General features: G+C 34.7%; 2 protein-coding genes and 1 non-coding gene across 5 annotated transcripts in view; 2 read left to right on the top strand and 1 right to left on the bottom strand.

Moving 5' to 3' along the window:
- Window positions 1-3,182: 3,182 nt before the first annotated feature.
- On the bottom strand, window positions 3,183-7,952 carry LOC122529478 (prosaposin). 2 transcript variants are annotated; one of them, XM_043655643.1, is made up of 15 exons: window positions 7,827-7,952; window positions 7,696-7,795; window positions 7,038-7,143; window positions 6,485-6,854; window positions 6,048-6,353; window positions 5,774-5,962; window positions 5,576-5,695; window positions 5,230-5,493; window positions 4,988-5,122; window positions 4,749-4,913; window positions 4,440-4,659; window positions 4,007-4,321; window positions 3,805-3,944; window positions 3,503-3,733; window positions 3,183-3,323 (listed from the first exon to the last, which is right to left on the bottom strand). In XM_043655643.1, exons 2-15 carry the CDS (start codon window positions 7,730-7,732, stop codon window positions 3,234-3,236), a joined length of 2,688 nt encoding a protein of 895 aa, XP_043511578.1. In that variant the 5' UTR covers window positions 7,733-7,795; window positions 7,827-7,952; the 3' UTR covers window positions 3,183-3,233. The 2 variants fall into 2 exon arrangements, with proteins under 2 accessions (XP_043511578.1, XP_043511576.1); XM_043655641.1 differs by having other exon boundaries at window positions 7,696-7,942.
- A 57-nt stretch (window positions 7,953-8,009) lies between these two features.
- Window positions 8,010-18,631, top strand: part of LOC122529479 (protein C1orf194) — a 20,830-nt gene continuing 10,208 nt past the window's right edge. The window contains exons 1-3 of one of the 2 annotated variants that reach the window (XM_043655644.1): window positions 8,010-8,419; window positions 10,342-10,526; window positions 11,699-11,896. In XM_043655644.1, the coding sequence (XP_043511579.1) occupies window positions 11,854-11,896 (43 nt within the window). In that variant the 5' untranslated portion in view covers window positions 8,010-8,419; window positions 10,342-10,526; window positions 11,699-11,853. The remainder of the gene's footprint in view (window positions 8,420-10,341; window positions 10,527-11,698; window positions 11,897-18,631) is intronic. The other variant, XM_043655645.1, reaches the window with a different exon arrangement.
- Trnav-aac lies at window positions 9,623-9,695 on the top strand. The gene has a single exon. It is a non-coding gene; the product is annotated as a tRNA-Val (tRNA).

The following is an 18,631-nucleotide window of genomic DNA, read 5'->3' as shown; positions in this document are numbered from 1 at the left end:
AAGTATTCGATTCGTGTTAGAAACTACGTAAAAGGAAAAAGAAATTTTGAAATTGCAGATCAGACAAATCTAGATAAATGGAGCCAATAATGATAAAGATAAGAATCGCTGGAACAAACGCACGATGAACATTGAATGTCCACAACATCGTAAATCATTTTCAATTAAAATAATCCCGTAAAAATAATTCCTGGTTAGAAATTGAATAGAGAGATTAGCATTTAACTCTAAAGTACGTGATGACTGGTCGTCGCACACTCTGGTGCACAACCGATGCACGCTTTTAGTCGTTTTTCTTCCGTCTACCCCTATTGTTCTTCGAGTGATAATGAGCTCATAAATACTGGGTAATCATCGAATAAGGCGCAGGCATCGTTCTTCAGGGCATACGGCATACATATGTACTCGAGTAACAACCAGTCACCCTCCTTCATGACCGACAGGTTTATGTCTTCGCTCGTCACGCCTCTACGTGCTGAACAAGACAACCCGAGACCTTCCCTCTTGCGCCTGCCTCTTCCTCGTTTCGTCAGTTTTCGCCGGAAGAGGCGAGCAAGGCAAGACGAATTTCAATCTTATGTTCAGACGTGCGTACGTATGAATGAAAATTTTCTGATTTTCTCGTGCGACTTGATTGCGAGGAGATGGCTAATTACTATACGATCAGATCGATCTTTTAAACAGAAAAATTCTCAATTGTTCTAAACTGATCGATCGAGAATTAAATAATCTTATTCGAAACGTTCGGACATTAAAAATCGAAAAGTAAAAATACCTCGTATTTAACCGCGGAAAAAGTTGTATAAATCGCAAAAATTCTGCAGTCGAGGCTTTCAACTTTAATTCCAGCGCTATTGATAAAGTTCGATAATTTCTTGAAAATGCACGAGAAAGTTCAACGATCATAAAGCCCTCGAATAAAAATCGACGTTACTACAGTTGCGTTTACTCTACAAAAGTAGAAACTCTTTAATGCTTCCTGTTCACCAAAAGTCGATCCCTAAACCGTCTTCGAGTTTCCTATCTACGCTACGTAGCAATCGAAGCGGACAGTAACGCACGATCTGTGTCGCGACAAATTAGATTGTTCGAAAACTACTCTCTTCTCGGAAGGCTGGAACAAGTACAGCAGCCCGATCTACCGGGTTCGAAACGATTGTGCACTGCCAACGGTATTGTCGTTACGATATCGCAGTAACATCTCTACGAACAACGCTGGGTCGTCGTCCGAATAAATTTAAAGAACGAACAAGGGGAATCGGTAAAATCCAGGCTTACACGACGAGTTTCTCTCACCGGGTACAAGTTTCACATCCATGTGAAATTTCTTTGTCAAAGTGACAACAAATACTCTTTCAATTCGTATATAACGTAAATTGTAAAACAATGGCGTCGTAGTATTTATTAAAGCAATGGAAAAACGTATACAATATATATGGAATTAAAAACTCGAGGTTTTTTTTATTAATAATTCAATAATTTAAGATTGTTTGTTTGCAATTAAATTTGTGATATAAAAAAGGAACAAAGTTGAGAAAATTAGAAACAATTGAAAGTATTTGTAGTTAAATACAATATACATATAAAGTGCAATATATGAAATGAATTGCAGTGCAATCTGCGATTGCAATAATGCAACACATGTCCAGACGTATTGTCGATATATACACATTGATAGGTATCTTTGTTATCTACCGTACTTTACACAGTCGATAATCAGCGTTGGTAATTTCGTAATTTATAATATCTACTTTAGGTAATTCTGTCTTAGAAGATTAACAAATAGTAATTTATAAGAAAACGAGACAACTTCTTCATCAAAGCACATTTTCAAAAACAATATACTTTAATGGAAAAATCTGCCTATCGCAAAGTATCATCTTGCGCATAAAATTTTATACTTTCAATTATTTTATACTTTAAAAGTACTTAAACTTTAATGATTTGTAAATAATTAATTGAAGTACTACACGCAAAGACATCTACTTACATTTTTTTGTATTTGGAGCACCAAAACCAGAGAATTAGGCTTTCCCAGGAAAATACATCTGTAAAAAAATCACACGTGACAAATAAATACAAAAGGCATGCAATAGCCATAGTACTCTTTGCCAAAGAAAAAAAAAAGGCATTGTCGTCTCATCTAGGCAACTTTGACTCTAAGCTTCAGGTATTTAAATCTTATTTCTTAGCTTTAGTTTTACTAACTAATAAAGTCGACAAAGAGTCTAACCTGAATATTTGATTTTTTCTATCCAGAATATTTTTCATAGATACAGACAAAATGAAAAATTTTTACATACAACAATGAGCAAGACGAAAAAAATTACAAGTGTAACTCGCTAAGAGCAAGTATAAATGAATGAACTATGGCAAAATTATTTATTAATACTTGTATTGGTTATTTTATTTGCCAACAGTTTATTTCACAATAAGTATAATTAGATACTTACAAGAAATATTTCTTCGTATGAAATCACTTATAATTTCTTGCTTCACTTTTCATCACGATTAGAGAAGAAAAATTAGTTTATTCTTATATTTGTTCAACGTATTTTATAAACTTGACACAGACTTAATGTAAACCAACTAACTCAATCAAAAAGTACGTTACAACAATATAATCGATTTGATTGAACTAAACTAATCGATCAATCGAATGAATCACCAGCGACATCTTGAATTACCGAAAACTACGGAATTAAGAATTTGAACATCTGTATTTTTAAAAGTAAAAAAATTAATAAATATAATAGTGATGATTATCAAAAAACAAACAATTTGTGGTTTATCTTTTTTTTATTATCACAGTAGACATTAATGCAACAGATTTATAGTAATAATAATAATAATAATAACATGTATATTGATAATTATTAAGTGTATGTATACATACATATGAAATCATAATTATATTTTATATATTATAGTTTACAACAACTGTTATAAAATATGAACTTAACACTGTATACCTGCAATACATTTGCGATAATGTAAAAAGCTTATTTCTAGATTTACTGCTAAATTCCCTATGCTACACACAAATTTTACTTGGATATTGTTTTGGAAGGTTTTAATAGTGTCAAGGTTTTAATAGTATCATAATGTTACATTTTAGGAAAATTGTGCAATAAAACACTAAGTAATATTAAATATCATCGATGCAATATCATAAAAAAAAATTCTTATGCAAAAATCAAAAGAATAGTTCAATTTATTTTTTCATAACGAACTTAAACATTAGGTTCCTTCTCACTCAAAGTAATTTGTTTAGGAGGAGCGAAATCGGCTTTCCATACATTTTCTTTGCAGTGCTCAACAGCCTTGAAAAAGAAAAAGAATATTATTTATTACCTCATATATATGCTATATATAAATATATACATATTTTCATGGATTTCATTTATTTCACTTCATTTCATTAACACACACATTAGAGATTTAAATAAGACTGTGGATATAAAATCGCTTACGTGTAATAAATTTAATTATATTTACTTACTTTACATTCGCGAGCAGTTTCATTAGAGGAACACCAATAGACAGGTCCCCATGTACAATGTTTTATGCGATTTTTTTCATACGATCGTTTAATTCGCGAAGTTTCCAACGACACTGATGAATAATCATTAGATGCGCAAAGAGCCATTTTACCACATATGTTGTAAGAAGGTTCACGTTGTTTGACAAGATTTATTATGCTTTCTCCATAGGAACTGACAAGCGTGATACACTAAAAATAATTAAAAGTTTTTATTTTCTAAAAAATTTTAAAAATTTTAACAAAAAATATGATCAAATTACCTTGTGGTGTGTGTCTGATGGTAAATATTTACATACTTCAGGCACTATTTTCCTAATGCTGTTATCAACGTCTTGATGGTCCACAATTTCATCTACTACTGATATAATAGATTTGCACATAGCACATTCTTCTACAGAAGCTGAAAAATATTTTAATTAATTAATATTTCAAATAAAAAATAATTAATTAATATTCGTATACCTTTCACTTCCTGTATAAATACGGAACAAAATGCAAGCATAGTGCAAACTTGCTTAGGACTAACATCTTTCGTAATGACATCAATTACAGTAGCAGCATATTTATTAACGAAATCGTTACAATCTCGAGAAACGGACTTTGGAAGATGATTACATACATCGTGTACTGCCTTTTCAACTTTATGTTTTTCCTTTTCATTAGCAAGTACTTTGTCAACATAATGCATAGCGAATTCACAAATAACACAATATGGACTACCGCCTACATTTTCTGATATTTCTGAACTTACTGGATCATTTGGTATTTCATTAGTTACTAGAATAAGAAATATATATATATAAGAATATATTTGTAGGAAATTAAACAAAATATTTTTATTAATTTGTAAAAAGTTTTTGCAAGCAAGTGATAAATAGAAATGTTTTTTACATACAAATTTCACCATCTTTATCAGTAATAAATTCATCACTTGGACCAGAATTCTTTGAAGCATCACATAATTTAATGTAGACACATACTTCTTGAGGTGTTAAATCTGCCAACAATAATTCTATAATTTCTTTGCTATAACCTTTAACTAAATCTGTACATTCTTCTACTAAACTATGTGGCAAATGAACACATAATTTGTCCAGTTGATTTTCTATGTTTTTCTGTAATAATATAACGAATAATATAATATTTAATGACAATATATTTGAACATTTAAAATATATGAAATGTATAAATATTTGTTAGTAACCTCGGTCCTATTGTTTTTTATAGCTTCGTAAATTTGAGACATAGCAAGTAAACATAATGGGCAAGTGGGTTTGTCTTTTTTTTCCTCAAGCATATATTTTGTTGGAATACTTTGCCACAATTCCATCAACTTTTCATTTGGACACAGATGTAACATTGGGCACACCTGTAACTGATACTTTATAATTCACTGCATTTATTAGATAATTCACATAAATGTAAATAAATTTTTATACTGACTTGAGATGGATCAATTTCTTGAGCCAAGATAGCCACTACAGCATCTCCATAAAGGTCTACAAATTGTGTACATTGATCTGCTATAGATTCAGGTAATTTCTTGCATACTTTTCCTAATGCTTCTTTTACTTTATCCTGAAAATAATCACTAGCATTACCTATGTTTATATAATTTTTTTAATTTTATACTAATATCGCATTGTAAAATATATAAAATATCAAAATGTTATTATAATTATTACCTCTGTATCAGGATTCGTTATAGTTTCTTGAATAAAATGTAATATGTACTCGCATAATGCACACTTTTCTGTTCCTTTAATATCTAATGAACCCTCTGACATAGGGAATGGTACTAGCCTTTCAATAGGTAATTGCATTGCTTCAATTTCTGTTTTACTTGGTTGTTCATTATTATCAGGTTCAATATTCTTATTTGCACCTTGGAAAATACGCATTCCTACTTCAGCTACATTTTTAGGTACTAAAGGCCAAATTGGGTCACTCTAACATAAAATGTTTTAATTAATAATTATAAATAGCAGTTATGTCAGAAGCATGTGTACAACTAAACAAGAAAACATTTACCTGCAATGCTTTGCCTGAAGAAAGACACATTCCACTTATTTGACAGACAAGATCAGAATTTAACGTTTTTGTCAAATATTCATATATTTGTGGATAATATTCATCGACTATGGCAAGACACTTAAATAAAAAAATATATATGATTAATAATTTAAAATATTTATAAATTATTTATATAATTAATAAATAATATAATACTTCAGTAGAAAATGATTTAGTCTGTTTGCATAATCCTTTCAAAACTTCTTTAAATTCTGTTTCTGTAGTATTAGCTACTAAAAGATCTTTTAAATGCCCAACAAGTTGTTTACACAACATGCACGGAAGATCATCATTTACATCAACCATACCCACACTCGATAGTGGTCTAATTTCTACTTTTAAAATCTAAAATGCAATTTTTCATAAGTATCTCAATCATAATATTTCAAATATTTAATATTATATTACTTTTTAAATTTTCTAAACTTACTTTATCAGCATCTTCATGTTTATGAAATTTAGCACTACACTGACCAGATAAGTGACAAATATTTTGAGCGTTGAAATTTTCTTGCAAATGAGCATATATTGTATCAAAGTAAGTTATGACTATGGCTGAACAAGCATCTGAGTAAGTACCAAGTTCTGCACATAAATTAAGCATTTGTTGAAATACTTTCTCACGAGGAGTATTATTTAATTTATGTTCCATATGTGCTGCTACTGTGAAACATTTTGAACATTCATCAGGTTCATATTCATCTTTTTCCAAAGATCGAGACTTCACTTCTGTGGCCTGGAATACAATATATTTAAACAAATATTTGTATATAAAACAAAAAAGAATATTTTAGTATATATTATTATATAATATATATATTTTAGTATATATATTATTGTAAAGAAATAATTTAAGTTATTAATTACTTTAGGTTCTGATACTTTAGGTCCATATTCCACTAACAATTTGTCCATGTGAGCAGAATTACAAAGTCCAGCAACAGAACAAACAAGAGATGGATTCATTTGAGATGCTAATGTTTCAACAAGCTCCGGGATAAACTGATCTACAATTGTTATACATTCTTTCACAATTGGAATTACATGAATAAGCCTACAGCTTCCTTCAAACACAGCTTTTAAATCCTCTTGAGTTTGATTACTCTCTAATTGGTCACGAGCTTGCTGAACCATATCTTTACAAATATTACAAACACTATCATTATCTTCTGGTACGTTCATATCCTTCCACATTGTTTTGATACAATGCGCAGTTGCATTACATCCTGCTGCAGTTCTACATTTGTGTAAAATAAAATATTTTACTATCATTTCAATTTAAAATATTATATTTAATGTAAATTAAAAGTTTATGAAATGAAATATTAATGCAAATTAATTTCAAATAATGTATAATAAAAGATTTTTGATAAAAATCATGGATAACATAACATTATTGATAATATTTTACTATACTTACTTGATATTTTCACACCAATATGAAGGTCCCCATGTACATTCTTGTTCGCCTAAACGGTGTAGATTTGCTGGACCCTCAGCAGTGATCACTACTCTTGCTGAGGATACTGAAACAAATATAATAATCATTGTACATAGTAAAATCATAAAACATCTGTAAGAATTAATTGAATAATATAATCAAATTTTTATTTCTCCGATCATATTACTTTAAGGGTAAATTAAAAACAATACATCCAATATTTTAATTTAGAATATCATAGAATGAGGAATATATATTTAACAATTTGAAAATACATGGTACAGATTCTTGTTAATCATAAGTTATTCTATAGTAATTGTTAAGCACTGACTCATCTCATTCATCTGAATAAGTGGATCTTTGTGAGTATCATGCGATTATAGCACATAACACGATACTCAAATGAAAATATTCAAAATAGTAAACATATAACGTGGACTATTTAAACAATATAATCTCCATAATGTTATGACTCCAAAATACAGTGACAATATTTTCGATAGGACTTGACGAATTATAGCGTAAAAAGTATGATTCGAAAAGATAGCGAATAAAGCTATAACGTAGAGAAAAAGAATAGAGCTTAAATTAGTTATGGTTGAACAAAGAAAATGCGTAATATAATCGAGCTACTTACCAGCAAAGATCGCGCAAAGCGTGATCAAAATCTTCATCTGTGCTGCTTAATTTACCAGCTTAATTAAGGATTTAACCAGAATACTTAAGGATTTAACCACAGTTATTTCTTTCTTACTTCCTTCTTCCCGATGCTATTTGACGATGACGTGCAATTACCCTTGTAACAAATTTCGTTGCAACGTAGTTGAAGAAAATAATGACAAATCGTTTAACAATCGACCACTAGGCGCTACTGTCAAATGACCGTTTGCAATGCTTACGCGCATTTTTTGACTCATGCGTTTTCTCATTCCCTCTCTTTCTATGTCACTGCGCAGCCAATAGAAACAAGGTATGCTGTCACGTGAGAGCTGTCAATCTCCTTTCTTACTCATTGCAAACAATTTAATGGTTTATGCTGTTGCATTCTTAAAATGTGAGACATCGTTGAAATTTCATCGAAACAAAATTATGTATGCCTACTTTTTAATCGAATGATAAAAGTAACTTCTTCACGTTAAGGACAATGTTTGTGGTGTCATCTGTTGGTATATAAGAAACAGGAAGACCGTTACTAATTATATATATGACTTCTCCAGTTACAAATTGATTGGAATTGGTTGGAATTTCAATAGGAATTGATATATAATCGAGTGAAATGGTAAAAAAGCCATATTCTACAATGCAACAAGATATTATCAGATCATAATTATATATGGCATTGATAAATCGATAATGGATACGTAAGTGAATTTTAGATAAAAAAAATACTTTGATTGATTGCTGTATTTGACATTGCTTTATAGTGAAATGGCAGTATATACAAATCAGAAGGTTTTATCGTTTCCTATTGTTTTCTGCAATTACATGAAAAGTAAAAATAATTTGTTTCATCATTATTCTCTTGTGATATCGTAAATTATCATTAATAATTTATCAATTTTGAAGTGAAATATGTTTGTACTTGCTTCCATAATCATATCATAATTTTGATTAAAATATAATTTTGATAAAAAATAATAAATTTTGTGTAAAATTTGACTCACTTTGTTGTATTAATAAAGTAATGGTTAACATGTCTAATTAAATGTTATAAATATTATACATATAAAATAACAGTTACATTATTACACATATATTACATATATATTGATTGTAATGATACTTTATTAATGCGTATCGATACATTAATTATTAAACTTTAATCACTTGAAAACTGCAAAATGTACTATATACATTTTTAAATTCACACGACTATTTTCAAGTTTAGCCTCTAAGTTTTCGTTAAAGTAAAAAACAAACATTTAAATAGAGATAAAAATGAATTATCACAATGTTAACTTCTTCAAGTTCACATTATCATTTCACACTTTGCCATTCGTGTTGAAAAATAAAATTTATTTATTGATACAATAATATCACATACGCGTTTATTATCAACATAGTAGTGTTTTTTGCTATAGCATATAAGTACATTTTATATTTTTTACACACTTTAAAATTAAAAATTTCAAGTTAAAATTAAAAGTTAAAACTTTTAATTTCAAGGTCGAGAAATCGAGTCTAGAGTAGATTATCGATATATAAATATAATTTTTATGTATAATTTGCAAGTTTAAATTTGTTGTGACATTATTGTTGATGAAATCAATGTCAAACATAGAATTGGATATTTTGTACGAAAATACTTAATTTTATATTACACATTTTATTTTTGAATTTTCAAAATGATTGAACATATGCTCTAATTATAAATCAGAATGTCATAATTCAATCATATTTAAGAGACATCGATTTGTCGTAGATTATAAAATATAATTGATGTTCTGAATAATTTTTTTTATTTTTTATATATATTAATTTTTTCAGATACATTTTCTATTTGTATAAAAAAAAGTTGATTTATGTTACACGTTGAATAATATTTTATACACTTTTCTAGGAAGGTTTCCGTGGTGTAGTGGTTATCACATCCGCCTAACACGCGGAAGGTCCCCGGTTCGATCCCGGGCGGAAACATTTTTTTTATTCAATCAATATTTTAAGATTATTAACGAAGTCTATAACAGTAGAATATGTAGGATATTTTTAGATATTTGTATACATATAGATTAGAAAATTTTATATATCTATGCTTGCATTTTCCATCAAATGAATTCTCAAATTTTCTTAAAGAAGTCTTTAAAATTCAAGATCAAAACAAAGATCTAATTGTTGCAAATTTTGATTGTAAAGAAATAATATTAAATAGACGTAAATTTACACATGTGCACTTCTCTCTATTTTTTAAATTAATAAATGAGTAAATCCTAAATTTTGAACTGTTTTAAACATAGACGCGTTATAAGTTCGAAATTTCAGTGGTAGAAAATAAATTTCAATACATTTCTTTTTGTACCATCACTTCCAATATTGTCGACACATGGTAGGAATGGTTATTTAGTTTTACTTTTAACCACCAGATGTGTTGTAATCTTATTCTATATAGTTGATAACGTTGGAAATAGTATATATCGTATGATAGATTTATTTCAATTGTAAATTATCGTTCTGCCTTCGATATTATATTCTGTAACATTAATAGATAATTTTATTTTGAAATATTCCATTTATCTACTATAGATATTAATGTAATCATTGTTGTAATATATTTCTTTTTTCACAGATGTCGCTGAAAGTTTATAAAATGGCAACGCATGATGAGTATTTCAGTAACACTTCAGTATCCATGGCAAATACTACATATTGACTTAATTTCCTACAAGATTATCAGCTATTATCAATTTAACCAATTGTTCTTCACTGTGGACCTTGCAATTTGACAAGTGAAATATTCTTCCTTCATAAGAGGTACGCATTAATCATATTATTAATTTTGTACATAGTATACTCGAACGTATTCATCAATCAAGTTATTGTAACAAAATGATTAAACCTATTTAGAATTAAAATACGATTTACAACCTGTTTTGTATGTTCGAAATTGATAAGTATGCCTAATAATTGTGATTGTTAAACACGCTGAGACTTGTGTAACAAAAGTAACAAAAATGACAAGAACGTATCAGCAATAAATTTTCTCAAAATTTGCCTACGAATATTAAGTCAATCAATTTTCTCGTCAATTAATTCGAGCTGGAATAATATGAAAAATGAATTCTTCTATTCTGATTTTATTAAGAAATCATCGCTCTATAGTTTTAGACATTACATATTTATTCGTTTTCCGAAACGCGATCGTCACGTGATGACAATAGTACAGTTCGGTAAGTTCGACTGTTCCCCGTTGTATCGTGGAACGTAGCAATGTAATCACGGGCGGCGAATAATAATATTCACGATAATAATATTCACGGGCGGAAATAAGTCCCACAGGTGAAATGATCAAAGTTGAGCAGGCACGTCGTTGCTGGAGGCTGTCGCCGTCAATTTCTAGCTAATATGTCACGTGGAAACTACGGAATTGGCCGGAGGGCGTCTTTGATCTCGCTGCAACCCCCCGGAACCGGCGTGCTTGTCCACCTTCCGAAAACTCACCCTTCGAGTCGCACGCCACGTACGTGCCACGAGGGTCGCTAAATCCAATTTTATTGTTTGCACGCTCAGGAAAGCCGGAATTACTCGATTCCGACCGTGAAACGTAAATCGTTCCGTCGCGTCGACTCGATTTCGGCTAATTTAACCGTGTCGTAATCATTAAAAAGCGCCGAGGAAGAATATTCATTTTCCGCCTCGAGTGTTTGATTAATATTTAATCGAGCCTGGTGGAGGAGATTTTTCGTGAGCGAGTTTGTAACCCGCGTAAGATCGGAACTGTTCAATATTTTTTCTTATTGACGAATTAGAACCTGTTAATGACGTATGTATGTCTGCCGTCAGTTTTTAATATTCTCGTTTGTTCGTTTGTAATTTTGTGTGTCTTCTTTATTTGAACAGTCTTTCTAGTTTCAGAGTAACTTTACAATTGTATTTTTCAAACAATTTCGCCATAATTAAAAATTCTACTCTTTTAATTTAATTAGAGATGAACGTGAAGAAACGAAAAAGAGAGAGAGAGAGAGAGAGAGGGAGAGAGACTTCAAAAGTTCTAAATAGAAGCGAAGGAAGTTTCAGGCGTTGCTGGTACATTGATAGGAAAGAAAGATAGCAGAAGGGCAAAAAATTGACTTGGCGATCCATGTTTGGCACGATCATAGATCATTCCATTGTATCAAAAGGGGGTGTGTATACACATTATAACAGGGACATAATGGCGCACCAATGTGTACACACAACGGGGACAGCGGCGACACAGAATGTGCGGTGTTTGGTCTCCATTAATATCGGATCGACTGGATGGTTACTGCAGGCCATCTCTTGTATCTCTGCCGCTTTTTTTTTTATAGGGCCATATGTCTCGTGCGTGGATCGCATCCCGTGGCGGGACGCTCATTTGTCAGCAGGCAATCTGCCATTGTCGCGATTTGAGGCCGGTAGTCAAAACATCCGTGCGATTTTCACGCGATTTCGTTAACGTCGAGAAATTCTCGATTACGATCAAGATAAAAGTTTAAGTACACCGCGATTGTTCGCGTATTTATCGGAAATTTAGAAGATGCAAAATTACGCAGAACGAGCTGTAGTATTCAGCGAACGAAACGAATTGTAATAGCATGGGTTCCAGCATTCTTTAAAAAATTATACCCTCCCAGTTACAGTTAAGATATTTGGTAAAATGACTGTAACTTTATGATATCGCGACACGATACAGCAATATGATATAGTGACACATAAAAAATAACAGATGTGCTATGGAATGAAAAGGATTTTTTAAGAAAATACATATTTAAAAGTGTCTCAGGAGTAAAACGAATGTACTAGCAATAGTACTGTTGAGACATCAAACGATCTTATACTCGTTAAATTTCAGTTATTAAGCCTTGACGGGAAAACGCATCCATCTAAGAAACGAAACAGAGGATTCGACCGTTGGAAAATAGCTACGGTGGGTTGAAAAGAAGGGGAATTCCTCGCGTCGTATGGTATCAATGGGCGATAGAGGTGGATGGCGATGATCGCATCACATTAGCAGCGGAGCGTTCTATGAGCGACTACCGAGGCCGTGGCCACCGTCTATGCTCGCTTAGAACCCCACGGGCGTATATATTATACGGTGGAAGTGTCACCCTAGCTGCGGTACCTCGGTGTAAAATAAACGATACCTAATTATACGCGTCCCGTCCGCGTGAAAGCCGAACCCGTAGCAAGTGCGTACGAAGGTGGCCGTGCTGCTTAATGGGATTACGAAATTACAATTTAGATTGATTGTCCGCGCGCCACTGCCTCTGCACAAGCAGCAGCAACTTCCTATTTACGATGTATTTAAGAGGCAGGATAAAGTCAATGGCGCGAAAGATGTATTTCTTGGAAAAACTAGTGCCCGATGGAGTGAACATTTAATTGCAAAACGAAGGTGAGATCTTTGTGTGCTTTAAAGGGCAAGAGCAATTCTCTGTTAATTGTTCTTTCATATTTTTCACCGTCTTTTGTTTATTTTATGGTTTGTTGAGTTGCTTTCGTTATTCAGATATTCTCTCGGTGTCTCTGCAGTTTGATTTACCGTATATAATATAACTGAATGTTTCCTTTGCCGAAAAGTTTCATAAGTTTATATTTAAACAAAGTGTCAAACATTTGAGAAAGACTACGACTTCGTTATTTGCAACATATTTTTATATTCACAATATAACGTTACATTAATACATCGCACTACTATTAAATCGTGTCTATCTAATTTCTCACGGCAAGAAAACAACGTTGAAAGCTCGTGAACTCGCGCCTCAGAGTCGGAAAAATATCCGTCTCCGGTGATCTAGGCGCTTCGTAATTTTCCCGGTTAATCCAGACAGGCGCAATTTCAGGCAACGATAAATTTTTGTTATTCACCGCGATCGTTCCCGATGTTGTCAATTCCATTTAAAAATCTCGCCGGTTTCGACATCTGGATGCGCCCCGGTAATATATAGAGGTGTCTGCGTTGCGGATATCGTATTTTTTTTTTTTTTTTTTTTTTCACCAGGCTTCGCCTGCTGCCAAGAGGGTGGCTCGCAGTGGGTGTGCCTGGCGATGATTAATTAGCGTTTGATGAATATGTATGAGAGAAAGGCAACCAACTCCGCTAACACGTACACACAGCCAGCATCCCCTGCGTTACAATAACGCGGCCAACCCCCTTCGTATAGCTCGTTTCAAGCTTGTGATAGCTCTGCCCCTCTTTCTCTCTCTCTCTCTCTCTCTCTCTCTCTCTCTCTCTCTCTCCGTTTCACCTCTACGGATTCTGCGACTCTTCCGTGAGCTGTATAACAATGCGTTTTCGGGTAAAAATTTTTCGTTACTGAACGTGGACGTTCACCCACGGCCATCCATTATGATTTACGCGGACCTCATACATGCACAGGTTTACATTTCGCGGTGAATTTTGTTGAAACACGCCGGCCGAAATGCAAAATCTGCACGCCAGGGGTGTATCGACGATTGGGATCTAGTTTTGAGGTTTGTTAGCAGAATTCAAGATCTAAAGTTCACATCTAATTTGTGAACGTTGAACGAATGATCGTTTCACGTAAATTAAATCCAAAGAAAGTGAAACAAAGATAACGTATGTATAACTCTGAATGATTCGAACATTTTTGCGAAAAGAGAAGAAAAAAGAGGAGAGGAAAAAAAAGAAGAAAGGAGAGCGAACGCTTCAGTTAAAATAAACGCGAAAGCATGGTGTCCTGGTGGTATCGAACGCGTGACACATCGACTTTCCATGCTGTGCGTCCGATTGGAGGTATCGGGACGCGTTCTACACCGATATCCATCAGTATCGCATAAACTGGCTGGTTGTATCGCGGGGAAATATCACCTCTCCGCTAAACTGCGGCAGAGCGTGCGAGGGGTTTAGATTTCGGCGAAACGCGAGGTTGTGAAAGGCCGGAGCGAGGTGGCGAACGAACGAACGAACGAACGAATGAACGAACGAACGAACGAACGAATGAACGAACGAACGAACGAGCGGGTGGACGGACGCGCGCGCACACGCGAATTGTTCGCGCTGCGAGGAGAGAACAATGCGAACAATGGCAGGACGAAGCGCTGTGGTGAGACCCGGCTTACGCGGTGAATACAATTACATTATGAACTCGATTACCATTTAAATGGAAACAAACGTGAAATGCTAAAATACACCGACGACTCTCCGCCTCTGCCAGCCAACCGGAGCTTGTGCCTCTCGGCGCAACGCGCGCGAAAATGTGCAACCGCCTCTCTCTCTCGAGTGCTCGATCATCGGTATGCAAATAGCGTGCACGGTCATGCACCGCATAGCGTTTCGCCCGCGCTCGGGAAATATTTCGCGCGAAGGGATCGCATCGGGGAAAGATCATTTTTGTTGCTGGATCGTTCCGTTTCGTTTGCCTCTTCACGTTTTTTTTTTTTTTTTTGCTTTCACGATCGAGTGAACCAAACTGTCGTTTCTCTCGAGTCGCGGTTAATTTTTTTTAGAAGGAAAGCAAACGCGTTTAGAAATTAAAAATTATCGCAACAGGAGGGAGAAAAGAGAGTTATTCACCTTTACGCGATTGTAATATTTGCAACATTGCCAAAATTGCAATATTTTCTCAGTTTTAAGTATGTTTTAAGTATGACTCGGGCAAAGCAAATCATAAATTTATTATTACTTCTCAATAATTTCTATCCAGTGATGTCATACCGGCGAAATCAAAAAGAAAGCGACGAATTATTATGTATATATGGTTTGGTCGCTCGTTACGGTCCGCAATCAGTTGCCAGCGCAAGTGGTTAATGATGTATACTTGTTAATTATAATTAGATCCATGTTTGTGATTTATAATCAACTATTGTTTATAATTAACATTAAAGAGGTGAGAAGATTTACGTGCAATAGTTTCCAGAAAAATTATCTTAATAAACAGTACATATATTATAGTTATAATCTATGTTGCAGTATAATCATAGAAACGAAGTAGAGACTTGTTCCATTCTCTGAATATCACAGCAAGCTCCATTACTTGAAATATTTCGCACGTATCTTCACGCATCATGAGCATTCAGATTTTTCGCAAATGCACGAACATCCGCGTTACAGATACTCGTGTGAAATTCCTTGTCCACGCGTTTAGTTTTTGCTCGTGTGTCGATGATCGTGCAATGAAAAAGGACCTCCGTTTAACGTGTCCCATCAGCACCCCCTATTCTAATTATTATACAGTTAATTTCCTAATGAACCGTATCGAACGGCAGGCTCGATGGAACGACACACTCGTGCACTGATTTCACGGGCCACCTGTCGCACTGCTGTCCTATCCTCCCCATTGGTTTCGTCGAATTGGACACGCCGGGTGTAAGACATTTATTCTACGCGAAGGGTCACGAAAGCTCGAAGGTACGATTATTTTTCTCCAGGATCTAATTCTCTGCCAAGGTTCATCGTATAGAGGCTTCTCGCGACATTTATTGAAAAAACTGTACTCGAAATACAAGTTGAACTTGCCGGTTGCTGCAACGTGCAAATTGACCGTGCGACAAAGGCGATTTGTTCTATTTGTAGAAGTTAATCACCGCGTGCAAATTATGCTGCATCATGCAATCTGTAATATTGACTTGTTAATATTCTTGTGTACATTATTCGTACATTATTGCAACCATAATCACGTTGACTGTGCACATTAATCACTGCGTACGTACCATCAATTTCAGAATCAATTTCGTTGCTTTGCTTTCTTTCTTGCATTCTACGTGCGTTCACGTCTGAAAATATTTAATTTAAAATATGTCTCAAGGAAAAAAATTGAAAATTAATCTGAACGCTTAACTAATAGTTTCAAAATACTCTTTACGCAACGTTTTATTTCCTACAATTGAGAAGTAGACATCTTTATATCAGTCCAGAAGTGAAGCGAACTGGACTGATGTAATAAAATTTATGAAAATTTGACGGTGTTCGATCTGTTCGAAAAAGGAAGCAACGCTTCGGAATTCCCCACGAGTCATAGTGATGCAGCATGGCCGATGTTACCTGGCATTCAGTGACCCTACATAGAATGTACCTTTTTCTGGAATTCATGAAAGGATGAAAACCAGGGGCGTGCCGCTTGTACTTTTCTGTTTGGACGTTTTCGGACAAAGCTGTATCAATATTTCTTTCGTTTCTACGGTCGTATGGCGTGAGATCCGCACATTCTTTGCACCCTTCAAATATTACGTGCAACGTTTCGCAAACGTTTGTCGCTGCTACCCACGGACATTTCGTTCAAGTAGTTTATTTCCATTTCAACTTCGTTTCGTTCTACTGGGAAAATTAAGCATTTCCCAAAATTCTAAAACATCGTCAAAATTTGATTTAACTTGAATTTTCATGTGTTATATTGTGAATATTTCAATCGATCGCTTAGTGACTTCCATTACCCAATAATTTTCGCGAGCCTAAGTACAGAAGTATATAAATTAGGAGTAACAATCGAAACTGACTGCTGATAATAAATCATAAAGAAAATTTATTCGAGAACAGTTCGAGCACTTCTTAAAAAGACAAAGCCAAACATTCGTACTTTCCAATTTTTGCAAACATTTCCGTGACCTCGAAATTTAGTTGCGCGGCCCCATAAGGGGGAGAGGGGTGGGTCCTTGATTCGAGAATTAATGCCTCGATTTAAATGACAAACGCGTGTAACGTATGTGCAACGCAATGCTTCACAATCAGCAGGATGGTTAAACTGCGGTGAACGCGCGGTATCTTCGGCGTGACTGAGTTTCGCCGGTTGTTCTTTCAGGCTTTCCCTTGAAATCCTAATCCCGTAATATCCTCGGGCCGATATATCGTCGTCGGTAATGGAATCGTGCATTCAAATGGACATCGTTTCCCAGCGAAGTGTAGGAGGCAGATCGCGACGAGAGAGAGAGAGAACGCCGGGGATGATATTGCCAATATTTGGTTTGATTCTGGTGCGAATGTGCAGGGTGTGTGCCAAGGGGGTGCGAGCAGCCCCTTAAGCGCGAGCAGCGGGGTCGGAGGGTCGGTATATGTTAGACGCTCGCCGATTACCATTTGAATGTTTCTACCCCTGGTCAGCCTTTGTCAACCCTCCTATGACAGTGACCGCACCTATCTATCTAGAAAGGGATCCATTCTCCCTCTTCTCTCTCTCTCTCTCTCTCTCTCTCTCTCTTTTTTCGCCGCCGTATGTTCGCTGCTGGGCTCTTCGGTATCCAAGGATAGACGTACTTTAACAGCCTTCCAGCTTGAAATTTCCTTCTCCCGTTCCCTCTCCGCCACTAGCTGTGACTTTTCATCTCGTGTTTTACTAGCCTGCTTTGGAAAGAAAGAGACATCGTACTTCATAGCGTGAGAAGTATTGGAAGATCACTGCCGCTAAAATAGCAACGTAGAAGATGGAATAACATCGCACGATCAGTACATTGCCTCGAGATGAATTTCGTTACGGGCGAAATTTTCCTTTCACCGCTCCGATTAACACCAGCCCTCAAAACGCTGACTTGACGATTTAAATCGGCGTTCTTCCATTTAAACGTTATCCGTAGCTTGTTATCTGACGGTATGACATTACCGGAGATCGTCGGAACAATTATCTCGTAAAACGGTTGGCAAGGGGTTTGCCGTTCGTATTCACGGCTAGATCCGTGATTCGCGATCGTTGTTGATTCAGCGCGTTGAACGTCGCACGTGCACCCATGTAGACGTACGCAAAGCTCCCGCAACCCGAACTTCAGCACGCGCCACGATTATGCGATTACGCGATTACGCGTGTGTCGGGTTCCTGTATCCCAGTGTCGGCCCATCCAAGGATACGTCCACGATTGATACCACGCATGTCACCAATGACGTGCAACGTTTTTTGCTTTTTTTTCTCTTCTTTTTCCTTTTTTTCTTTTTTTTTTTTTTTTTTTTTTTT

This window comes from Frieseomelitta varia, unplaced genomic scaffold (assembly GCF_011392965.1).
Source record: "Frieseomelitta varia isolate USP_RPSP 00005682 unplaced genomic scaffold, Fvar_1.2 scaffold_289, whole genome shotgun sequence".
Classification (NCBI taxonomy): Eukaryota; Metazoa; Arthropoda; class Insecta; order Hymenoptera; family Apidae; genus Frieseomelitta; species Frieseomelitta varia.
Note: the sequence above shows the minus strand (reverse complement) of the source record. Positions and strands in the feature narration are given on the sequence as shown.